The 26,073-nt window shown below is 42.2% G+C and overlaps 2 protein-coding genes and 1 non-coding gene across 3 annotated transcripts in view; 1 reads left to right on the top strand and 2 right to left on the bottom strand.

Moving 5' to 3' along the window:
* Positions 1 to 7,512, bottom strand: part of LOC106569994 (chloride channel protein 1) — a 36,579-nt gene extending 29,067 nt beyond the window's left edge. The window contains exon 1 of the mRNA XM_014141823.2: positions 7,291 to 7,512. Within this exon, the coding sequence (XP_013997298.1) occupies positions 7,291 to 7,341 (51 nt within the window). The 5' untranslated portion in view covers positions 7,342 to 7,512. The remainder of the gene's footprint in view (positions 1 to 7,290) is intronic.
* Positions 2,267 to 2,319, bottom strand: LOC123726926 (U7 small nuclear RNA). Its single transcript, XR_006759036.1, has one exon. It is a non-coding gene; the product is annotated as a U7 small nuclear RNA (small nuclear RNA).
* Positions 7,513 to 9,248: 1,736 nt separating the features above from the next.
* Positions 9,249 to 24,645, top strand: LOC106569995 (tyrosine-protein kinase STYK1). Its single transcript, XM_014141825.2, has 10 exons — positions 9,249 to 9,815; positions 11,869 to 11,924; positions 17,036 to 17,251; positions 21,468 to 21,701; positions 22,118 to 22,299; positions 22,885 to 22,962; positions 23,292 to 23,506; positions 23,610 to 23,650; positions 23,798 to 23,894; positions 24,064 to 24,645. Exons 2-10 carry the CDS (start codon positions 11,870 to 11,872, stop codon positions 24,257 to 24,259), a joined length of 1,314 nt encoding a protein of 437 aa, XP_013997300.1. The 5' UTR covers positions 9,249 to 9,815; position 11,869; the 3' UTR covers positions 24,260 to 24,645.
* Positions 24,646 to 26,073: the final 1,428 nt, after the last annotated feature.

Genomic DNA, 26,073 nt, shown 5'->3' with positions numbered 1-26,073 from the left:
TGCATGGACTTGCTTCTATTCAGCCACAAGAGCATTCTTGTGGCTGATGTAGGGTGATTAAGCCTGGCTCGCATTCGGCGTTCCAATTAATCCCAATGGTGTTCGATGGGGTTGAGGTCAGGGCTCGATGGGGTGCAGGCCAGTCTAGTTCTTCCACACCAATCTTTGTGCACGGGGGCATTGTCAGACTGAAACAGGAAAGGGCCTTCCCCAAACTGTTGCCACAAAGTTGAAAGCACAGAATCATCTAGAATGTCATTGTAAGCTGTAGCATTAAGATTTCCTTTCACTGGAACTAAGAGGCCTAGTCCGAACCATGAAAAACAGCCCCAGACCATTATTGCTCCTCCACCAAACTTTACAGTTGGCAGTACGCATTCAGGCAGGTAGCATTCTCCTGGCATCCGCCAAACCCATATTTATTCGTCGGATTATCAGATGGTGAAGCCTGATTCATCACTCCAGAGAACGTGTTTCCACTGCTTCAATGGTAGCGAGCTTTACACCACTCCAGCCAATGCTTGGCATTACGCATGGTGATCTTAGGCTTGTGCGAAGATCCCGATGAACAGTTCTTGTGCTGACGTTGCTTCCAGAGGCAGATAGGAAATTGGTAGTGAGTGTTGCAACAGAAGACAGACGATTTCTACGTGCTACAGCACTCGGTGGTCCCATTCTGTGAGCTTGTGTGGCTTCCGCTTCGCTGCTGAGCCGTTGTTGCTCCTAGACCTTTCCACTTCACAATAACAGCACGTACAGTTGACCGGGGCAGCTTTAGCAGAGTATAAATTTGATGAACTGACTTGTTGGAAAGGTGCCATCCTATGACGGTGCCACGCTGAAAGTCACTGAGCTCGTCAGTACGGGCCATTCTACTGGCAATGTTTGTCTATGGAGATTGCATGGCTGTGTGATCGATTATATACACCTGTCAGCAACGGGTGTGTCTGAAATATCCGAATACACTAATTTGAAGGGGTGTCCATACCTTTGGCCATGTAGTGTATCTGTTCCACTAAGTGAAGGCCTACATTGCAACTCCATACTATGGCCTTTTCTCAATTGGATTGATGAACTCCTGCATCCTCTCTCCTACGTCCTTCCTCGCTTCCTTTTGAAAAAGGTCTCCTCAAACCACTCATCGGTTTCCAGGCCACGGAGCAGAGAAGACGGAGGAGAGAGGCTGGAGGATGGACTTTTGCCAAAATTAGAAAAGGCCTATGACACAGTGGATAGGCATGTTGACACAAAACATCCTCCTGAAATCAGACACAGATTAATGTCGATGGGGTGCTGGGCTGCTTGGGACAATATGCAATATCGAGTAGAACCCATACATCCATACACATACTGTACCTTTGTTTAGTGAACATTTTGATCTGATAAATGGATCTTTCTCACGTAATTTATCATGGTACACCACAAGCACATAGACATCAGACATCAGACATCATTGAATTAGTGAAACAAAAGCTTTTGTGGGAAAGCAACAATCTGTTGTGGGGAGTCTGAAAAGCCTCTAATGTATACTATGAGCGCTTAGATACAAACAACATCTGCATAGCGCAGTTGATCGCTGGTCAAGCATTTGCGACAAGTCGTGACAAGTGGTGCCTAGCATTTACGCTTTGGGCCGGCCTTTCAATAACCTTTCAACACCTCATACATACAGGTCTGTCTCTGTGGGTCCTAGAAAGAGTACTGTACATCAGTCATGGTCATACACATGTGAACATATAGTAAATAAATCACCAACATAACATGAAACGAAACTGAGCTGCACACTCGACATGACTTCCATTGGATCAGACATATCACAGTCAGGCTTACCATGGGATACACTGACAATAAGTATCAGACTGTATTATACCTGTATCAGCTTTCACTGTCCAACAAACCTCTTACTATAACAATATGTTGGGGAAGTTGTATCATTTCAAAAATAGGCACTAAGGGGTTATAATTAGGAATTAAACAAGACAGAATGGGGATGTCTTTAAAAAAAAATACTATAGTATACATTGGTATTAATACTTTAGTATTCACGTTGTGTTTTTGCTGACTTTACTGTAGTATTCACTGTAGCATACTGTATTATTTATAGTTAAGTATAGTATAAATACTGTAGTGAAAGAAAACTGTAGTACATACTATAGTAATTAATGTAGTGTTTTTGCATATTGTAGTACACCGTAGTATTTACTGTAGTGTTTTTGCAGACATTACTGTAGTATTTACTATGTTCTATTGTCTTTGACATAGAAGTGGAGGCTTTCTCCTTGAGGAAACCTACTGGAGAAATACTAAAAGAGTACATTTTCCATAACATGTAGATAGGTAGGACTAAACAGATAGTTCAGAGCTTCTATTATTTTCTATAACCTGTAGGGAACACAATAATATGGTCTATACTTGGCATGTAGGTTTCTCATTCATGGGTGGCACAAATTGCGATGTGGGGGAGGGGAATGGACAGAGTATTTACAAAGTAAATACTGTAGTATTTACTATAGTTAAACAAGTATGGTATTTTTGCGGAAATAGTATTTACTACAGTGTTTTTTGCGGATAATAATGTAGTATTTACTATAGTATTCTACAGTTTTCTACCACATCTATAGTAAGCATTATACGACCAAATGATATTACAGTGTGTAATGTAGTATTCTACAGTATTCTACAAAATTCTACAGTAAGCACTACACAATCGATGGATACTACAGTGTGTAGCATAGTATTCTACAGTTTACTACATAATTCTATAGTAAGTACTGTAAACGGTAAACGGTAGTATTTTTCATGTGGGAACTTTCCCAGCTGCCGTCTGCAGATTCTGTGGACAGGATTTAGTAACAATTAATCTTTTTGTCACGTCCTGCCCAGTAAAAGGGGTAATTTGTCATTGTAGTATGGTCAGGGCGTGGCAGGAGGTGTTGATTTTGTGTGTTTTGGGGTTGGTTTGTTTCATGGGGATTTGTTCATGTTCATTTTCTATGTGTGGCCGAGTATGGTTTCCAAACAGAGGCAGTTGTCTTTCGTTGTCTCTGACTGGAAGCCATACTTAGGCAGCCTGTTTTTTCCTGTGGGGTGTGGGTGGTTGTTTTTCGTATAGTCTATGTTACCTTACGGAACTGTCGTGTGTCGTTTTGTTAATTTTTGTTTAAGTGTTCACGTTACTCTAATAAAAGAAGATGAGCACTCAACACGCTGCGCTTTGGTCTAATCCTTCCGACAGATGTGACACTTTTATAACAGTATGTTGTTGGATTTGAATGACTGAATTCAACACAGGTATCAGTAGCAGACTTAAGGATATTATGTGTACACAAAATCCATTTGGCTGTAGTCATGGATTTACTGGGAAATACTAGCCTCCAGAAAAGGAGTCAGAAATACTTTCAGTCCCCTGAAGTGCAGCAGTAAAGCCTTGTTATGCCACTTGTTATACTATACCAAGGAAGAAGAAACCTCTCTCAACCGACTCACCCCTAGAAAATAGTGCAAGGTGGGGTTAGCTGAAACCCCACCTGCAATTGAGTGACGATCCTCCACACACCAAAAGATACTCGAAAGATAATCATGTTAATAATGACAAAATATCATGTCTAATGTTTTACAGAAACATTTGGTTTCATTCTTAAAGATTCCATACTGTAAGTGTGATTTAAAAATCTGTTTGGGGAACTTAAAGAAATTCTCCCCCTACAAATTCCCTTATTCGCGAGAGGTGTACCTCAAGACTTAATTCTCACTCCATTCTTATTTTCCCACTTTCTTTTATCAGGGTCCTTGTGTTTCCTAGTGGTTTCTGTACAAACTCAAGGCCGTCTTTCACCTTCAGGATATATTGTGGTAACATAACATCTTGGCAAACTCCTGTGACAGGAAAGCAAATCTCTTTGATGCTCACTCCTCTAACAAAGGCCATGGGCGAGTTGGGATCGTAAAGATTTCACCAAATATATATGTCTAGTAACAGACAGATGTATTCACAAACATTTACTAGGCATTTACTTAACTAGCGTCTAACTGGATCTAACTTAGGACAGTCAACTAACTGGTCCATGGCTGTAATGCATCACTATCATATGGCTATTGGCTATTCTACACAATATAATATACTACAACTACTAATACACTACACAGTTGGTCAGAGTAGGTCATATGCTAAAGGTTTTGTAACCATTGTAATATTATTTCAAAACGTCCCCATCAGTTTGCTTGTCGATACATTATGTGCCAGATCAGTCTTGTAAAGTGCCTGTACGAACACCTTATCACCAAGCTGGTCAATATAAAAGTTCAACATATTTGAATGGTCAACATTTTCAAATTAGAAATGATACCTGTGTGCCTGATACACGTGTTTTATCCCTGCTCTCTCACAACTCCCATCAGTCTATTTCAGTCATCCTCTGCCTTTCCCTACCTCTGTCAGTACATGTAATCCCCCTCTTTCTCCATATTTCTCCTCCCCTCTGAGCCCCTCGCTCTCTTCTGCCTCTACACCTCATGCTCCTCGAACACTTTCCCTCTCTCCCCCTTTCTCACCGGGTGTAACTCTACTCTGGGAGTTATATTTAGCACCGGTGTGACCCAACGTTCACCACTACACACTTCTCCACACCTCTCACTCTCTCTATCTCTCGCCCTCCGGGTGTATCTCTCAATCTCTCACTATCTCTCTGCTTGTCCGTCCCGCTGACCCTCAAGGATTTCTGTAAGGGGAGGTACGTGTGAATGGACCACGACATTTGGGCATGTTCGTAAAGCGGAAAGCAAGCACGTTTATCATAAAGTATACAGAGAGACATCAATCACTCAGTGTGGATTTGATCAACACTGCAAAACAGATTTCATCTCAATGAACATCATAACGGCTATTTTTTGTAGTTTTCACAATGAAGCCACATACCTGGACACACCTGTGAGATAGTCAGGGTGGATTCAAATCAGAGAAAACAACATGAGAATAGATTATGACTCACGAGCTCTGCCTTATGACAGTTACGGATTCTATCCGTCCGTTTTTTTTTTTTTAGCAACAGCTTGACAATGTAATGTGAAGAATTACATGTATTACACTGTCAAGCTGTTACTGATAACTCGGATGGATAAAATACATAACGGTCATGTTATGAATGTCACGGATCCCTCCGGAACTTTCATCACGCACACCTGTCCCCTGTTCCCACTGATTAGTACATGTATAAGTGTGCCCTTTGGTTTCCGTTGGGCTGTCCATTAGTGTTCCAAAGTCCGTTGGTCGTGTGAGTACCTGTGCTGTGTGTTTTGGGCTTTCGTGCCCTTGTGGATTGTGCAGATGATTACGGGTCTCGTCCTGTGTGATAATCATTGTGCGCGTGTGTTCCTTATTCAAGGAACTCCTCGCTCTTTTGTTTGGGTCTCAACCCTGTGTGTTGTATACGTGTTTGTTTGGTCTTCGTCCCTGTGCCTTTACACGGCACGCTGTAATTTGGGTACAGTAAAAAAAACTATTATGCATTCCTGCGTCTGTCTCCCGATCCATTATACCAATGTGACAATGAATAATCACTGTTAGCGGTTGCAGGGCCTTCTCCTGCACGTCGGGCCTGACAACACCCTTAACTGTATTCACAATATAACATGTCCTCAAGTGGCAGCCTAATGGCACCAGCAGTGACACCAGAATATAAGAAGTCATTGTAGTAATAATAGTAGTAACAAATAGGAATCTAACTATCTACTATCTACTTTCTACTTTCTACTTTCTACTTTCTGCCTGCCTGCCTGCCTGCCTGCCTGCCTGCCTGTCTGTCTGTCTGTCTGTCTGTCTGCCTGGCTGTCTGTATGTTTGCAGGTCCATTCATCTGCTGGTCGGATCGACCTATAGACGCGTGACATCTGTAGCAATAGGCCACATGACGGGAATGTAAAGTCAAAGTCTTCCAGAGTATTAACCACATACATTCTCCGCATGTCTGTCAACAACTCTCCACATAACTCTCTATTGTGCCTGGCAATGGCATCTTGTTCAAATGAAATGGGAGGCCCCCAGGTGATCTCATTTCTTGATCCTCCCCAGCACAATGACAAGGAGAACAGAAACAAACTCCCGCTCCAAAAAAGTGACACTTCTCAATATAGCCCAGCTCCCCGGGTGACAGTGTAAACATACGGTTATCACAGTCCACATGGCCCCAACAAACACACACACATGTGCACACGCGTGCACACGCGTGCACACACACACACACACACACACACACACACACACACACACACACACACACACACACACACACACACACACACACACACACACACACACACACACACACACACACACACACACACGACATATAGTACATGCACACACACACCCGCACGCAGATACACACGTGTAGACACACACACACACACCCATCACCATGTGGACACACAGACTAACAGCCTATGGCCTTAGCCAAAGGCCCACGGTATACTGTTTCCCTGTTAAATACAATACGCCACATCAATTTACATCCTGCGTGTTTTAAGAATCAAAAAAACATTCTGAACGTCCAATGGTTTAAGTCCCTCCAGATGTTTTGGAACAATCTGTTCCCCGGGGTCTTAGACTACGTGACGTGCGGAGATTACAAGCATATTCCACGTGCACAATTGGGTTTCCCCCTTCCCACATCACACCACACTGCTTTAAACCTAGATTTATCACCATGTAGGAAATCACACTTTCATGCAAACACATTTCTCGCAGGTCTATCTGAGAGCATGGAGAGGCACTTACCACCATACAATACCAAGGATGTAGTTGAACAAACAAACATCTATGTCCTCTTAAAAATGCATTATGTTTGTGGGTAAACAACGAAAGGACTGAAAGGTGGAGAGGCTAATGAACAGGTGGCCGAGAAAGGCAGAGAGAGAAAGAGCAAGACGGTGAGAGAGAGTTGAGACGGAGACTGAAGGTGTGTGGTCCTCAGACACACAAGACACCTGTTGCCATGAGCCTGTTGCCACAGTAACAGACCTGCTAAGAGGTCTCTGTGACCACCGTGACAATACTGTGTCCCTCCCCATGCTCCCTATGCAAGAGCAGGGACGACCCGATATGTCATGCAAGAGATTGCGCAAGATTCATTTCCGAGTTAGAGATGAAGTGGCAGAGATAGGTAGCGTTACACAGTGGTACACTGAGAGCGAATGGAATGAGATCAGAGGAGAAGTTACTGACAGAGGAGGGATAGGAAGTGAGAGGAGAGAGACAGAGAGAGAGGAAGAGAGCGTGGGAGAAAGAGAACTGACCAGGGTCTGTTGGTATCTCAGAGCCTTCCTTTCCGACGCATCTGCGGCCATTGACACACTGTCACTGACCCAAAAATAAACCAGCTGTCGGTCTCAGCATTTCCAGCTCTGCGTTCGCGCCGGAGAGTACGCGCAGACACCCACACGCACACTGGAGACACACACAGAGAGATAGATACTCTCCCACACACACATTCTGACACAGTGTAAACGAGCCCTTGCAGTAGACCCCCCCCCCCCCCCCCCCTTCTTCCCTCCACCACTCGGATTGCCCACCCCTGTCCTGGTAAGCAGTGCGTGTGAACGAGCAGACGCCCCATGCCTCACTAACTCATCTCTCCCTCTATCGCTCCCTCTATCAGATAGGCAGCTCAGACTGTAGCAGTGGCTAATGGCGTACCCATCCTGTTGCCTGGGGCAACCCCCTAAGCCTTTGAGTACCTGTTAATTTGAATAGAGGTACAGCAGGGAAGGGGGGGAGAGAGAAAGAGAGAGAGAGAGAGAGAGAGAGAGAGATCATTGGGCATGGCCTGCTGTGAGGGATGTTCCTCGTTGGAGTTGGCACTGCACTATGATGAGGGTATGGCTATGGCACAGGCTGTTCTTTTGGCTTGTTGGGTTTGGAGCGTTTGGAGCGTTCAGGATATAGCAAGGTTCAGGGTCTAGCAACTGCCACTGTCTGATCCAGCAACTATGAGAGTTGAGAAAACAGATGTTGATATGCAATGCCCGTCAAAAAGAAAAACATTCGGAAGTCAGAAAAATATCGAAGGAGTTCAAGATACTACTGAACTTAATTAAAGATAAATTAATTAAAAGGCACAGAAAGGAGACAATTACATGATATGGTAGATGTACGGGAAGCATAGAGGTTTTAAGATTACAAGATGTTTTCAGAGCCCTTTAAAGCAGACTCTATAGCTCTGATGTTTTGGGTGTTTAAAGTAAGTGTTAACTGAAAATCTCAGGAGAATGAGCTCACCAATCAGTGGTCTACAGGAGGATGAGTTGGCCAATCAGTGGTCTACTTGCGTGAATATTTTTAACACCAATCTTACGCCCACACAATTCTGTTATTGGGGTACGCCCACACAATTCCAACACAGAAAAGCTGCTTTTTAACATTCTTAATAACCAGTTTTTGGAAGGAAAACTATTTCACTCATATTGTAAGTAATTATAAGACATATTTCGTAAAAATCTGGAAACACTGGACGGTTACTTTATCAGTGTCACGATCGTCGTAATGATTGGACCAAGGCGCAGCGTGAGTAGCGTTCAACATCTTTATTATAACAGGAAACTTCAGCAAAATACAAAAACAATAAATGATCAAACGAAACGTGAAGACAGTGAAGTGCAAATAGGCACCTACACAAAAACACAAAATAATATCCCACAAACACAGGTGGGAAAAACATCACCAACATAGAAATAATAACCTAGAACCCCACATAGAAATAATAAACTAGAATACCCCCCAGTCACGCCCTGACCTACTTCACCATAGAGAAACAATGGCTCTCTATGGTCAGGGCGTGACAAACAGTTAACAGATGGACAAAAAGAAGTTCCCATGAATGTTTGTCCGATGGTGTTGGAAAACTGCTGAGTGATTATAAAAAACCAAAGGAAACCCCAACATGACATTGCAAAGCCACACACCCTGTATACCCATGGAGGCTGCTGAGGGGAGGACGGCTCATAGTAACAGCTGGAATGGCGTCAATGGAATGGTAGCAACCACATGGAAACCATATTTGATACCATTCCATTGACTCCATTCCAGACATTACTATGAGCCGTCCTCTCTCAGCAGCCTCTACTGCTGTATACAGTACCAAACAACTGCAAGGCGGGGAATAATTCCATTGCCCCTCATTCATGAGCCACAGTGACAGTGCACCAAAAGACTGATACTACCTCAGTTACAGCACTTCCCCAATTCCCTCAGGGCCTGTGATTGTTGATAGGAGTGGAAAGACCAGTTTCACTTTGGGAAAAGTAATGGAGATGGGAGGTGTTGGCATTCAAGACTAGCCACGTTGAGGCAGTGTGAATCGACCACACCTTTGACCTTTGATGGAGACAGGTGATAAGGAGGAGACAAAAATAGTTTGAAATAGTTGTGAGGGCATCGCAAACCCACACGCTGTAGCACTTTACACACTAAGGGACACACTACAAGCCCAAAACAGAACTCACCCTGTGCAGGTGATAAGGGTGAGGAGGAAAAGGTGCAGGAGAGGGCAGGGCTAACCTGGGAGAGTTACAAAGCAGACACAAGGAAAGAGACGCAACAGAAGAGGGAGACTGACAGATAGAGAAGTTGGGAAAGTGGGAGATGCCAATTGTTACATGCTGGGGTTACAATACAATGGAGGGTGATAGACGATCGTTAATATCAAAAGTGTGATTCTACTAGTGCTTCTCGTGAGGAGGGGCACTACAGAAGCTTTGGATGCTGAGGACATAATACCATTACACCATCATTGAGACTCAGCCTTACACAGGGAGCATGCCACGTAAGTTGACACAATAAAATAAGTGAATAAATGTACAGTTTTGGTTCAAATAAAGGGTAGAATACATTGTTGGTTAAAATACAAGGTGAAATATCCTAAAAGTGCTATGTTTGGTATCATGTGCGGGGTGTTTATGTGTGTGTCGGGTTGTGTGTGAGAAATGCATGTCAAAGAGCAATGCAGCCAGACTGGTTGAGTGACACAAACATACTTGGAAAGAGGTGAGGGAGGGAAAACGCAGAAATGCTGTCAGAATGTGCTTCCAAACAACACTGAGTGGAGGAGTGTGCTCTGACCGTGACTCATTATTGTTACCTGAGAACAGTGACGGAAGTAGGTGACAAAACACACCCAAAGTTTCACGATCGAGTTTCACGATTGATTATGAAATAGGATACTGTGGATGAGAGGGGAACAGGTGACTTTCAAAGTGTTGAGTTTGATTGATCCTTTATTTAGACAGGTTGTGATTTATTTTGGTTGTGTTTATTTAGACATGCAGGTAGCCTAGCAGTTAAGAGCGTTGGGCCAGTAACTGAAAAGTTGCTGGTTTGAATACCTGAGCTGACTAGGTGAAAAACCTGCTGATGTGCCCTTGAGCAAGGCACTTAAACCTAATTGCTCCTGTAAGTCGCTCTGGATAAGAGCGTCTGCTAAATGACTTAAATGTATTAAAGTAAGGTAAGATGGACATAGCATGGGTGACAATCTGTTTCTAAGGATGTTATTATAGTATTAAAATCCTAAATATTAATATATAAACAACACAACCTGCGTAACTGAACTGGTTCTCAAGGTGACAGAGTATTTGATCCCTTTTGCCATTTTGAACATTTACCATGGCCCACTCTCTGTCCTCTCAAGTTGATTCAAATTGTAGTTCCATTTGAAAAACAAATGTCCAGAGACCTATGAATGGGTGTCCAATTGTTCCATACAACCAGTTGTTGTTTTATCTCTGTGGTGATCAAATGAAAACAGGGGCTGAGTCTGAAATGTCAGCCTGTCCACTATGTGGTGGGAACCATAGGGCCCTGGTCAAAAGTTGTCTACTACATAAGGAATAGGGTGCAATTTCAGACACAACACAAGTCTCTTCCTACTGTCTAGCCCCTAGTAATTACTTCTCACATTGACCTGCCCTGACCCTGCCAACTTCATTTCAATAATGATATCCTGTCCACTTTCACTGAATACTAGTCAGCCAGTAAGCCAGCCAGTCTGTCTTAGCATTTTTCAAACGTCATGCCCAAATCATATCAAAATAACTTCAAACAGCGGTGTCATCCGAGACAATAAAAGTCAGACTGTTTGATAATGAGGCCTATAAATTGTGAAGTTGAGTGTGACATATTGTACTGTGCCCAGACGGGCCAGGCCTATTGTGCAAACAATGCTGCGCTACCAACGCTCCGGCACGCCCAACCCATCCAGGGTTTTAACGTCTTTAGGACACACATCCCAAATACCAAGCGTGGGTTAACGCTCTAACCTTGCCAAGTTGGTGTCATACTGGACGCCCCTTGCTGAGCTATCAATATTGCCTTCTTATGCAGTCATTGTGTGTGTGAGTGTACTATAGTCATAGTCATGCGACTGCACCTTAAATTGCCTCACCATTCAGACACTATCAGATCTACCCAGATACCATAGTTACTTATCTAGGGTTCATCTCAGTTCTGCATTCAACAATTGAGATGATATGATGATACTAGCAGTCAAAAACATACGTACACAGCGTAACAAAACCATGTTAAAAATACTCACATTGTCATGTTATTAATTGTGGGGGGGGAGTGCAAGACATGCAACATGGAGTGAATACGGAAATTGATTGTAAAGTATACAAACTGTACAGTCTTTTTCCGTTCTCTGAAGCAGCCATTGATCAGCCTAGATGGAGCTAACGGACTCCAGACGTCCTTATATGTGTCTTGTGTGACAGCGGAAGGTGTTGGACACTCCATGCTGGGTCATCGCAGCCGAAAGGCTTTATGAGGCTGCTGACCGACGGTAATCTAATGATGATATATCCGTGTGTGTTCCTCCTCAGGATGTCATCCTACTCTGACGCCGATAACCAGTGTCAACCGGGGAACACCATCTGCGGTGAGCGCTCCTCTCCTCCTCGCTCCACTCCTCTCTTGTTTTTCTCCCGGGTCGCCTTGTCTTTCCACCTCCAACAACTTACTGCATGTGCACAAGCTGTTGGGACTCCGAGCCAAAGGCATTGATTGAAAACACTCCATACATTTGGACTCTTTAGATTCGATAGACAATATTATGGAAATGATAAGGAAGTGTTTAACCATGTGATAGTTAGCTGTCCATTGATAGATTTCTTGTGAGGTGAGTTTTTGCTATTATTCCCATCGGTGTAAAAAGTGCGACGTAACATTCTGCCACAAACTGGTTGTCCAATTACTGAGATTGTATTTGTGCTTACACATGATCATCATCACAGTAAATACATTTGATAAATATGGCTATCTCTCCGGGTGGAGACGGTTGTTCCCTTACCCAGCCTTCACCAAACAGAGCTGTAACAAAGGTGTTGCAACCAACACAATAAAGCCACTTCAAACAGCTAGAAAACACCTTGGATACATAGAATAGAAAGTAGCGGAACTGTGAAATAAATATAGATACATGTGAAATATAGTTAGGAGGGGCTGGTTTTAGTAGGCACCAAACGCAGGGGGAAAAAATACCTAGACTTTGTTTCCGCTGTGTGCCCTAATACAATACTATACAATACAATCTTTTCTGATCCATTATACAAAGATAAGAGAAATGTGTTGTGTTTGCTGTCACAGTACTCAGATCCACCATGCACATAAGACAGGCTGGGAGCAGCACAGGGTCAGCCACATTGTCAGCTTCATTGTCAGGAGCATTGTCAGGAGCAATGTCAGCCGCAGAGCAGCGCAGGCTAGGAAAAAGAGAGTTCAGACTCCCAGAAGCTTCTAAGGAACAAGAACAGCTGATTGATGATGCATCATGGATCACCTGAAAATGAATCAAAACCAGATTGTTAAATTCTTATCAATTGGCTTTAAACATTCTAGTGACGTTGTATGGCACAGAGTAGCTTGACTTAGCCAAACAATCAAGGTGTGGTGCAAACATACTGCACCACCACCCACACCTTTTTCAGTATGCTATTTAAGGAGCACTTAAAGGCCCAGTGCAGTCATGTGATTTTCCTGTGTTTTGAATATATTTGAATATATTTCCACACTATGAGGTTGTAATAAAATGATGATAATACCCTTTTAGTGTAAGAGCTGTTTGAAAAGATCGCCTGAAATTTCTGCCAGTTTTTTGGGGATGGTATTTTGGCCTGCCTGGTGACATCACCATGCGGTAAATTAGTTAATAAACCAATAAGAAAGAGAGTTGCACATTTCTCTGCCAACAATTGCTAGTTTTCAATGTTTTCCCTCCACACTCAGACCACTCCCAGGCAGTCCTAGCAAAATTCTTGCTTGAGAAATGTCTCTTTGCTAAGAAGCTTATATTTTTTTTAAACATTTTAATTGACAACAATCACAGTATGGTACTTAATTGTTACCCAGAAATGATTTGAAATTGAGATAAAAATGGCTGCATTGGACCTTTAAATGAAAGGAGTGTAAATAAGTAACTTATGAAATATGATAGGAATGACGAGCACTAAATCATCCCTGACAAACAGTCTGAAATACATTCCTATTGGCATGTACTGTTCTTGCTACTTCATGTTTATCCTACTTCCTACTCAAAACAAATCCTAGACCACACCTGTTTTCTTTTAAGTGTCATGTACCACACTGAGTGCACAAAACATTAGGAACACCTTCCTAATATTGAGTTACACTACCTTTTGCCCTCAGAACAGCCGGGGAATGGACTCCACAAAGTGTCGAAAGTGTTCCACAGGGATGCTGGCCCCAATGCTTCCCACAGTTGGGTGGTGAACCATTCTTGATACACATGGGAAACTGTTGATCATGAAAAACCCAGCAGCGTTGCAGTTCTTGACACACTCAAAATGGTGCGCCTGGCACTTACTACCATACCCCGTTCAAAGGCACTTTGTCTTGCCTATTTACCCTCTGAATGGTATACATACACAATCCATGTCTCAATTGTCTCAAGGCTTAAAAATCCTTCTTTAACCTGTCTCCTCACCTTCATCTACACTGTTTGTGTAGATTAACCATTTCCATTCTATACTTCTTTGGTTCTTTTTCCCTTTATTGTTGCCCAGTGTGATTCAGAAACGTTGTCTTTTTGCAGCACAGGGTCAGCTGTAGCAGGTTAGAGATTAAGAGAAAGATGCACCAGAGTTTACTCTCTCTCTCTCTCTCTCTCTCTCTCTCTCTCTCTCTCTCTCTCTCTCCAATTTAAGGGCTTTATTGGCACGGGAAAAAATATGTTTACATTGCCAAAGCAAGTGAAATAGATAATAAACAATAAAAAATGTACTGTAAACATGAATAATTATCATTTTCTTTTCTCATGATTTGGTTGGGTCTAATTGTGTTGCTGTCCTGGGGCTCTGTGGGGTCTGTTTGTGTTTGTGAACAGAGCCCCAGGACCAGCTTGATTAGGGTTCTCTTCTCTCTGCAGGTGATGGCTTTATTATGGACGTTTTGGGAATCACTGCCTTTAGGTGGTTGTAGAATTTAAAGCCTCTTTTCTGGATTTTGATAATTAGCTGGCATCAACCTAATTCTGCTGTGCATGCATTATTTGGTGTTTTACACAGAGGATATTTTTTGCAGAATTCTGCATGCAGAGTTTCAATTTGGTGTTTGTCCCATTTTGTGAATTCTTGGTTGGTGAGCGGACCTCAGACCTCACAACCGTAAAGAGCATCGGCTTCTATAACTGATTCAAGTATTTTTTAGCCAGATCCTCATTGGTATGTCAAATGTTATGTTCCTTTTGATGGCATAGAAGGCCCTTCTTGCCTTGTCTCTCAGACCGTTCACAGCTTTGTGGAAGTTACCTGTGGCGTGTTTTGTGTGCTCTAGGGCAACGGTGTTTAGATGGAATTTGTATTTGTGGTCCTGGCAACTGGACCTTTTTTGGAACAACATTATTTTTGTCTAACTGAGATTTACTGTCAGGGTCCAGGTCTGACATAATCTGTGCAGAAGAACTAGGTGCTGCTGTAGGCTGCCCTTGGTTGGGGACCGATTATCAGCAAACAGTAGACATTTGACCTCTGATTTTAGTAGGGTGAGGCCAGGTGCTGCAGACTATTTTAGTGCCCTCGCCAGTTTGTTGATATATATGTTGAAGAGGGTGGGGCTTAAGTTGCATCCCTGTCTCACCCCCCAGCCCTGTGGAAATAAATGTGTTTTCTTTGCCAATTTTAACCGCACACTTGTTGTTTTGTGTACATGGATTTTATAATGTTGTATGTTTTCCCCCAGCACCACTTTCCATCAATTTGTATAGCAGACCCTCATGCCAAATTGAGTCAAAAGCTTTTTTTGAAGTCAACAAAGCATGAGAAGATTTTGACTTTGTTTTGGTTTATGTGTTTGTCAATTAGGGTGTGCAGGGTGAATATGTGGTCTGTTGTACAGTAATTTGGTAAAAAGCCAATTTGACATTTGCTCAGTACATTGTTTTCACTGAGGAAATGTACAAGTCTGCTACTGCCAAGTTTACACCTTCACTATTACAGTGAAATGTTTTGTCCAGGAAGTTGTCTAAAAGGGATTGAATGTGTTGTTGCCTAATTGTTTTTTGGTAGGTTTCTGCACTACTTTCCTTCCATCTATAGCATTTCTTAATATTGTGCAGTTCCTTTGGCTTTGATGCCTCATGATTGAGTATTGCTCCGTTCAGGTAGACTGTGACTTTACTGTGATCTGATAGCGGTGTAAGTGGGCTGACTGTGAACATTCTGAGAGACTCTGGGTTGAGGTCAGTGATAAAGTAATCTAAGGTACTACTGCCAAGGGATGAGCTGTAGGTGTACCTACGATAGGAGTCTCCTCGAAGCCTACCATTGACTATGTACAAACCCAGTGTGCTACAGGGCTGCAGGAGTGACCCATATGTTTTGTCATAGTTGTGTCTAGGGGAGCATATTTGGAAGGGAATACTGTCACCTCCTGGTAGGTGTTTGTCCCCCTGTGTGCTGAGAGTGTCAGGTTCTTGTCCATTTCTGGCATTTAGGTCACCACAGACTAGTCCCCCTCAAGGACGGAGAAGCTGTTAAAGTATGAGTTTTCTATTGGGAGTATATAGGTAGTACACATGAGGACATTTTTCTCTGTTGAGATAATTTCCTTATGAATTTCTAGCCAGACCTAACCCACTCTAATTTAATAGAGTAAGTTAGGTCTGCTCTATACCAAATTAGCATACCCCCTGAATCTCTACCCTGTTTCACACCTGGTAGTTTGGTGGATGGGACTACCAGCTCTCCCTAGAGGGCAACCAGTGGGTCCATCTCCTTTATACCATGTTTCTTGTAGGATGACAATGTCTGTATTTCCAATTTCTTTGATGAAGTCTGGGTTCCTGCTCTTTAGGCCAAAGGCAGATGACATCAGACGTATATTTCAGGATGAGATGGTAAAAGCTTTGCGTTCCATAGTGTGTAGTGTTGTTTTCGTGTGGTTTAGGACCAGACCATTACAGTCAGTGTGGGCAGAGCAAGGGGGGGGGGCAGAAAAGGCATATGTCAGATATGGGGGGGGCTATATAGGATGTGGCCAGAGTTTGTTTGGGGTGGTCTCAGCTGGTTGAGGTGTGGCTGGTGAGGATGTGGTCTGGGTGTAGGTCCTCTTGGCGTGGGTTCTCTCTGTGCAAGTCCTTCGGGAGGGGGTCTTGCAGGTCTGGGAGGGTGTCTCGCTGGTCTGGGTTGGGTGTCCGTTGTTCTGTTGCTCCTGTGTGAGGTGCTGGGGCTTGCGGTTGAGGGTGATGTCCTTCAGTGTCCTGGCAAAAGTTGGGATTGCTGCCTTGTAGAGGTGGACCTGGTTGTAAAAGGCTGTTCAAGTCCAGGGTGGAGTGGTGGGCCAGGTAGACATTAGGTGGGGTTTGGGCCTGTTGCTCTGCTACCTAATGTCTACCTGGCTCATCAGGTTGTTTTTGCCCGTGTGAATTATAATGTGGCTGGGGGACCCAAGTCTGTCCTCTGACAACAGCTCCAGGGCATACCTAGTGTTTGGGCACCAGAGTTTAGTCTCTCTCTCTCTCTCCCTCTCTCTCAGAGATCACAGTGTATGAACAGGAAGTGATCATCGTGCCCGTCCTGCTCCTTGCAAGCTTCTTGGTCTCTCTGCTAATCGTTCTCCTGCTGAGGTACTGCCCTGGAAAGGAAAACCGCAGACGACCCACAGTAACCCTAGCCCGACCACACAGCACCAGCAGGTCGAGCAGACACACACAGAGGAAAAGTGCCAGATGGAACCTACAGGGCATTGAGGGTAAGTTGGTGTGCACATCGATGTAATGCCAATGAGCTTGACTGATGAGCCAGCACAAGTACCCTGTTTTTAGTTTCCAGAAAATAACCGAAGCAGAGGTTCTAGCTGCCCTGTGTGCCATTGATACTAAGAAATCCTTAGGCGCTGACAATTTAGACCCGTTCTTACTTAAGTGTGCTGCACCTATCATTGCTGGTTCAGTGACACACATTTTTAATCTAACATTAAGCACAGGAATTATCCCTAAGGTGTGGAAAGCAGCTTTTGTTCTGCCATTACATAAGGGAGGTGACGGTAGTGATTTGGATAACTATCGACCCATCTCTAGGCTCCCTTGTCTGGCAAAAATCCTACAATCTATAGTCAACAAACAGTTACAGTCTTTTCTTTCTGCTAAGGGTATTCTTAGCACCAATCAATCTGGTTTTAGATCTAAACACAGTACCACATCGGCCACTATGCTTGTTGTAAATGATATTGCAAATGCCTTAGATGATAGAAAGCACTGTGCTGCGTTGTTTGTAGATTTGTCAAAAGCTTTTGACACTGTAGACCATGCTATCCTTTTGAGTAAGCTGTCATCTATAGGAGTGGGCACTGATGCCTGCCGATGGTTTTATGACTATCTTAAAGATAGAACTCAGGCCGTCATGGTCGACGGGGTCAAGTCTGACTCCTTACAGTTACTTAAAGGGGTGCCTCAGGGTTCAATAATTGGCCCACTATTGTCCTCACTTTATATAAACAACATTGGTGATGATGTCAAATATTGTAAATTCCATTTATATGCAGATGACACAGTGATGTACTCTATTGCTCCAACAGCGGACCAAGCTTTAATGCAGTTGGAGTCTGATTTTAGGATACTACAGGGGTCTCTTTTACAGCTTAAACTTGTTTTAAACGCTAAGAAAACAAATGTCATGTTTTTTTCTAGGTCTAAACTCTCAGTTAGAAACACTTTTGTAATCACTAGCTTGGATGGTACTCAAATCAAACAGGTCTCTGCATATAAATACTTAGGGGTATGGTTAGATGATAAGCTTTCTTTTAAAAAACATGTTACTGAATTGGGAAAAAAGCTCAAATTCAAGATAGGGTTCCTTTACAGAAACAGGGCTTGTCTGTCCTTTGTAAATAGAAAACAAATTGTGCAGGCTACTTTTATGTCCGTTTTAGATTATGGTGATATTATCTATATGCATGCATCGGCAAACACATTAAAACCACTGGATGCTATTTACCATTGTGCACTCAGGTTTATCACGGGTGATAGTTACAAAACTCATCACTGTATCCTATATCAACATGTGGGTTGGGCCTCTCTATCTGTGAGGCGAGAGCAACATGCTCTCTTGTTTATTTATAAAGCGCTTCTTTTAAAACTACCTCCATATATATCATCATTAATTTCCACTAGATATACACATTTTAAAACCAGATCACAGATGTGGATTACATTACAGTCTCCTGCGGTCTCCACAGAGTTGGGTAGGACTGCCTTTAGTTCCTTTGCGCCTTATTTATGGAACAAACTGCAGATCCAACTTAAGTTAGACACTCTGGTGTCCCTTGCCCATTTTAAAAATGTTATGGAGGATCAATATGATGTTGTCTGTGATTGTTTCTGTTGAATTGTGTCTTTGTTTTGTATGTTTGAAATGTTCTTGTCTGTATGCCTAAAACTGTACATGTCAACATGTTTACACAGGGCACAGCCGTAAAAGAGATCCAGGTCTCAGTCTGTTTTCCCTGTTAAAATAAAGATTTTTTTTTTTTAAGAAAAAAAGAAAATTCTTCCCAGTATGCACAAGTCTCTCTAGACAAATGGCAATGTATCAATGCTCCAGCTTAACACATCTTTACAAGTTGTGTTGTCAGTTGTGACAGAGAGGACGAGTTGGAAAGGGGAAGTTTAGCGTTTTAGTGTTTACTATTTAGTGTTTTACAAAAGTAATATTGACTTGTGTTTGGTTGACAGTGCAGCCAAATATCGACATTTAAAGGAGATCTAATGCTTGGATAGGTTCATCTGAGCCACTGGCTTAATCCTATTCTTTAACTTTTTTGGTTTAGTTGAAGACCTAAATCTAACATGTCATTTGTTAACTTTGTCGACAAGTTAATTGGCTATTTACTGTATTGTAAAAGTTTGGTTGTCCACACAACCAAATATCGACATTTGTATCTTTTGTGCCACTGACTTAGTCTGACTTTAACTCCAGCTTTTCTACAAATGAATAATTGATATATTGCATTAACGTCTCCATCTCAACCAAGAATCAAAGTTGAAGAATATAACTAAATCACATCAAACTTTATTTAAAGTGTATTTAAAGTTTAATTTGATTTCATTTCCTATTCTATTCTATTCTTTAACTTGTATTTTTGGTTGAGATGGAGACATGAATCCAACATATCAATTAGTCATTTGTAGACAAACTGTGATTAAAGGCTGATTAAGTCAGTGGAACAGATGGAACTATTCAAGCAGAAGATCTCCTTCAAATATTGATATTTGGTTGCGATGACAACCAAACACAATTCAATATCCAGTTTGTCTACAAATTAATAATTGATATGTTGGGTTTCCATCTCAACCAAAGTGAAATAATATGACTAAATCTAATCAAACTTTAAATGTACTATTTTTTTACTTTGATTTTTAGGTTGAGATAGAGACGTGAATCCAACATATTAATGATTAACTTAAAGATTATATTTGAATTCAACCAAAGCTTGAAACCATAGGCCTATATGTATTGTCTATGTTTTGTTGAACCCTGGGTTGAATTGAAACAATAGCTGTTGATGACATTTCATTTGCTCTGTTAAAACTACCCTTTTGGAATGACTTCAATAGCAACAGTGAATCTATTTTGTTACTAAGAGGCCTCTCAATAATCATTCTCACAATAGCACATTGATAGTAGGCTGTGACAAATATAAAAGCTGGGCTTGGTTAAAACCCTGGATGGGAGACCAAATGAATAGTTGTAAATCAACTCTCCAGTAGGACGTGCCGCCCAGTCTATTGTTTTTTAAATTCTGATAGTGGATATAACGTTGAAGTTCTGACATTGTTTCAAAGGTACAAATTCAACATATTTTAGGTGTGTCTATGTTGAAAATTGGTTACAATGACGACATAATCCTGTGGTTGAAATTTCTTTCCTCAAAACAACAGTTACTTTTTTCAAATCCAGTTCATTTTCAAGTTAGATTCCACATCACAGTACTTTGACAACTTACATTGAAACACTGAAGCACACGTTTGTGCCCAGTGGGTTACGTTGCACCAAGGTCAGAGATATCCGAAACAACTCTGTACTAGAACTACAGTAGAGTAGTAAGTATTTACAAACTGTGTAAAACACATACTTAGTCAATTGCTTAAGCACAATGATTGCCATATGGTTTATTTCAAAATTTTTATGTAAATGTTTGCCAAAACTAGACAAACTCCTGGCATATATTAATCTACTGGAATATGGTGTATTTATCTACTTTAAAAAGCCTGCATTGGCAGAAACTGATGTTTGTTTTGTAATGCATGAGTTGCATCTCTAGGTCTCTTCTATGCAGTGGTGGAAAAAGTATCCAATTGTCATACTTGAGTAAAAGTAAAGATACCTTAATAGAAAATGGCTCAAGTAAAAGTGAAAGTCACCCAGTAAAATACTACTTGAGTAAAAGTCTGAAAGTCTTTGGTTTTCAATATACTGTACTTAAGTATTGAAAGTACATTTAATTGCTGAAATATACTTAGGTATCAAAAGTAAAAGTATAAATAATAAAAAAAAATCCATATATTAAGCAAACCAGACGGCACCATTTTTTATTATTTTTTTAATTTACGGATAGCCAGGGGTACACTCCAACACTTAGACATCATTTACAAATGAAGCATGTGTGTTTAGTGAGTCCACCAGATCAGAGGCAGTAGGGATGACCAGGGATGTTCTCTTGAGTGTGTGGATTGGACCATTTTCCTGTTACTTTTGGGTGTCAGGGAAAATGTATGGAGTAAAAAGTACCTTATTTTCTTTAGGAATGTAGTGAAGTAAAAGAAAAGTTGATTTTTTTTGTTGTTGTAATGTACAGATACCCCAAAAAACGACTTAAGTAGTACTTTAAAGTATTTTTACTTAAGTATTTTACACCACTGCATATATATAATTTGATATATGTGCAATACCCATCTCTTTACCTGCAGCTCCTCCTGAGCTGAACCCTCTGGAGCATGAGGAGTTACCTATGAGCACTCCGACCCGGCGTGACACCCCAGCCACGTTGTCTGCCGTACCGGAGATGCCCAAAGAGAGACTGCATGGCTCTTTCAACCTGGTCACTCCGCTGCCACTCTCCTTCTCTGTCAAACCGGACGACTCTGTCACCCTCTACAGGGCAAGGATGGACAACAGAGACGTGGTTCTACGGACACTTAAAGGTAACATGCTTTGATATTCATTGGAATTATAAAATCGACGCTCCCATCCAGAGACTGACACTCAGTGTATTGTCAGACCTTGAGGCTTATACGAGTATAAAACCTGAAATCTTGGGGATGTTATCTTGTCTTTGTGTTACTATGAAATCTTGTGATCTTAACTCGATATTCAAATCAAAAGACCTAGTCCAACCCATAGCAAAATTGACTAACTTTCCCATGAGTACCCTACTGCCAGATAAAGGAGAAAAACATACAACAGTTTAAGATCAGTTTAAGCAAGGCAAGGTGTAGAATCTCTAATCTTGATAGTATAATGAGTAGTTATTTGAATGTAAGGTGATTTGTAGATCAGTGATTCTACGCAGTCTGACTGCAACGTAGTCAATCTCAACACGTACCTTTTCTCACCCCAGAAACAGCCGATGACAGTGAGCGCCAGTCCTTCCTGGGCTTTGCCTCCTTCCTGTCTGAGCTGGGGCCCCACCCCTTTCTGCCTGGTCTGATGGGCGTGGTCTCCCTACGTACCCCCCTCATAACCGTGATGGAGGAACTGGTGCACAGGGACCTGCTGGGGTTCCTATGGAGGTGTCGACAGGTATGGTACTCCCATAGAGTTAGATAGAGGACTCATCGTTATATCTGTGCCATTATAGCGTCTGTGACATCATGGGCAGCATCATTGAGGCCACAACCCATAGGAATCACCACCCAATTGACTACTTTAAAATGGGCGAAGCACGGTAGAAGCCCTCAATAGCAATGTCCATGCTAAAATGGCTTGAATCCATGATGAGTCCTCTATCCAACTCTGTGGGTACTCCTACTGTAAGTTACCAAATAGCTGGGGGTGTTCAGTAGGGAGAACACTGTTTTAAACAGAGTGAAATGGAGAGGTAGCCTACATGAACTTGTCCAATGACAAGTTATTGTTTCACCAAAATGTTTTGCTACGGACTGGGGTATACTGAACACTACCCTGATATGTTAGGAAACGGCCCAAACTAGAGATCTGCCCGCACAACTTTTACGTAAATTGTCGTCAGTTTGCCTGAAAATTCTAGTTGTATGTGGGTCTCAAGAGGCTGAGCAAACACTCTGTCACTCATGTAGACTACAGTGAATATGGACATGATCATTAGTGATAGTGTGAGTGGAAACTCACAGTGCTCTTTCTTGGCAGGACACAGGTGTGGAGTCCCCATGCGATATCACAGAGCAGCGCATCTTCACCATGGGAGGACAAGTGGCTTCTGCTCTGGTTGGTCTCTCTCCCTCTCGCTCTCCTTCCCACACATCAAGTGATCCATCCATCTCTGTCATTTTGTCTACAATTAAAAATGATAGTTCAAGTTGAGTGCGTATGTTATAAAATGTCAATCTGATGATTACATCATTCTTATTCAGAACTGTATAAGCACTGTGACAACCGCTGATGTAAATGATCATTTGATTTGAACCTATTGGTAGGGGCCAAGAGTTTTACCTCCTGGCCATAACTACTTGATTCGTCTGTATGAATGGCTTTCATACGCTTGAATGTCACATAGCCATATTAAAACACAACATCCTCTCTAATTGTGTATTCAGGAATACCTGCACGGTCAGAGCTGTATCCATGGCAATGTTGGAGCTCGGAGCGTGCTGGTTGGTCGAGACCTAACGGCTAAACTGTGGGGATTGGGTCCAGCATACTGCAAGAAAACACAAGCAGGAACTCCAGGAGAGCTGCAGAACATTGAGATGAGGAAGTGGCAGGCTCCAGAAGTATTGGCAAGGAGACCTGTCAGCCAAAGCAGTGACATGTAAGTCGCCAATCTGATTGGACATATCCATTACACAAATTATCAAAAATACATGTGATATTTTTACTTCCACAATGAACTCTCCGACCATCCTTTTTTCCAGCTGGTCTTTTGGTATTCTGCTCCATGAAATAGTGACACTAGGTAAATGCTTTTCTAAATAAATAATGTATCATTACTGGTCTACTGAACTGCTATAACCATCACTAATCGGAAAAACATTTATCTCATTATTATAATGTTTATCTTGTATACACACCCTAATTCATAATTTATTCCTCCACTTTGTAGGTGACCCGCCATTCCCTAATGTAATGGCCGGTGATCTTCTTCAATACCTCCAGAGAGGAAAGTCTCAGAAGAGACCAGCTAATTGTTCTAACTCACTGTAAGAGACCACATTAAGTAATAATACATGAATAATTACCTGATATACGACAGAAAACATATGATTATAACAGTGCTGTAATAGTTCACTTCGACATTGGTAAAGATGGCCACAACGATTACCACAAAACAAGTTACATTGGTTACAAAAGCTACTGTATCTTTTTCAGGTATTCCATAATCAAGTCCTGCGGCCAGTTCGCTCCACACGAGCGCCCTGCATTGGCTGAGGTGATCCAGAAGCTCCAATCAGGAGAGAAGAGTGCCAACAATAGGACAGTTCTTCAAGTGCCTGAGCCACTGGACATTGAGAAGTACCTGCGGGAGGCGGGATTTGGAGAGGCCTACAATTACGTTGTTCTCTGATTGGCTCCTGCGATGGTCGTTTAAATTAAGGTCTACATTACGTTCAGTGTTGCTTTTCTCACATTATCATGAAGACTGCTGGGAGAGCGTTTTGAATGTCAAAACAACACAACTTGTTTATCTTTAGGTCCCTTACTATGCTCAATACAACATAAGTGACTGATGAAACACTCAGGTATTAACACATACAGAATTCGGAATGTATTCAGAGCCCCTTGACTTTTTCCACATTTTGTTACATTACAGCCTTATTCTAAAATGGATTACGTTGTTTTAAATCCTCAGCAATCTACACACAATACCCCATAATGACAAAGAGAAAACAGATTTTTAATCATTTTTGCAAAAAACAGAAATACATTATTTACATAAGTATTCAGACCCTTTGCTATGAGACTCGAAACTGAGCTCAGGTGCATCCTGTTTCCATTGATCATCCTTGAGCTGTTTCTACAACTTGATTGGAGTCCTCCTGTGGTACATTCAATTGATTGGACATGATTTGGAAAGGCACACACTGATTTATATAAGGTCCCACAGTTGACAGTGAATGTCAGAGCAAAAACCAAGCCATGAGGTCAAAGGAATTGTCCGTAGAGCTCCGAGACAGGATTGTGTCGAGGCACAGATCTGGGGAAGGGTAACAAAACATTTCTGCAGCATTGAAGGTCCCCAAGAACACATTGGCATCCATCATTCTTAAATGTAAGAAGTTTGGAACCACCAAGACTCTTCCAAGAGCTGGCCGCCTGGTCAAACTGAGCAATCGGGGGAGAAGGGTCTTTGTCAGGGAGGTAACCAAGAACCCGATGGTCACTCTGACAGAACTCTAGAGTTCCTCTGTGGAGATGGGAGAACCTTCCAGATGGAAAACCATCTTTGCAGCACTCCGCCATTCAGGCCTTTATGAAGCCACTCCTCAATAAAAGGCACAAGACAGCCCGCTTGGAGTGTGCCAAAAGGCACTTAAAGACTCTCAAACCGTGTGAAACAAGATTATCTGGCCTGATGAAACCAAGATTGAACTCTTTGGCCTGAATGCCAAGTGTCGCGTCTAGAAGAAAACTGCCACCATCCTTACGGTGAAGCATGGTGGTGGCAGCATCATGCCGGGGGGATGCTTTTCAGTGGCAGGGACTGAGAGACTAGTCATGATCAAGGCAAAGATGGAACAGAGCAAAGTACAAAGAGATCCTTGATGAAAACCTGCTCAAGAGCGCTCAGGACCTCAGACTGGGGCGAAGGTTCACCTTCCAACAGGACCACGACCCTAAGCACACAGCCAGGCCAACGCAGGAGTGGCTTTGGGACAAATCTCTGAATGTCCTTAAGTGGCCCAGCCAGAGCCCGGACTTGAACCTGATTGAGCATCTCTGGAGAGACCTGAAAATAGCTGTGCAGCGACGCTCCGCATCAGACTTGACAGAGCTTGAGAGGATCTGCAGAGAAGAATGGGAGAAACTCCCCAAATACAGGTGTGCCAACAAGCTTGTATCGTCATACACTAGAAGACTCGAGGCTGTAGACGCCGCCAAAGGTGCTTCAACAAAGTACTGAGTAAAGGGTCTGAAAACTTATGTAAATGTAATATTTCTGTTTTTACATTTTTTATAAACCTGCAAAAAATGTCTAACAACCTGTTTTTGCTTTGCCATTAAGGGGTATTGTGTGTAGATTGATGAGGGAAAAAAACTATTTCATACATTTTAGAACAAGGCTGTATGTAACCTAACCAAATATAGAAAAAGTCAAGGGGTCTGAATACTTTCCGAAGGCACTGTACTTATATTGTGTATTTAAAGAATAATATATGT

This window comes from Salmo salar, chromosome ssa14, assembly GCF_905237065.1.
Source record: "Salmo salar chromosome ssa14, Ssal_v3.1, whole genome shotgun sequence".
NCBI classification, from domain to species: Eukaryota; Metazoa; Chordata; class Actinopteri; order Salmoniformes; family Salmonidae; genus Salmo; species Salmo salar.
The sequence above is the reverse complement of the archived record's forward strand: the minus strand, read 5'-3'. Positions and strand labels throughout refer to the sequence as shown.

What these genes read in the sequence shown, in the direction of transcription:
- LOC106569995 (XM_014141825.2), top strand. Translation starts at nt 11,870, where the DNA reads ATGTCATCCTACTCTGACGCCGATAACCAGTGTCAACCGGGGAACACC. An exon ending in ACCGGGGAACACCATCTGCG is followed by an intron (nt 11,925 to 17,035) that starts GTGAGCGCTCCT and finishes CCTCTCTCTCAG; the next exon opens with AGATCACAGTGTATGAACAG. An exon ending in TCCTATGGAGGTGTCGACAG is followed by an intron (nt 22,300 to 22,884) that starts GTATGGTACTCC and finishes CTTTCTTGGCAG; the next exon opens with GACACAGGTGTGGAGTCCCC.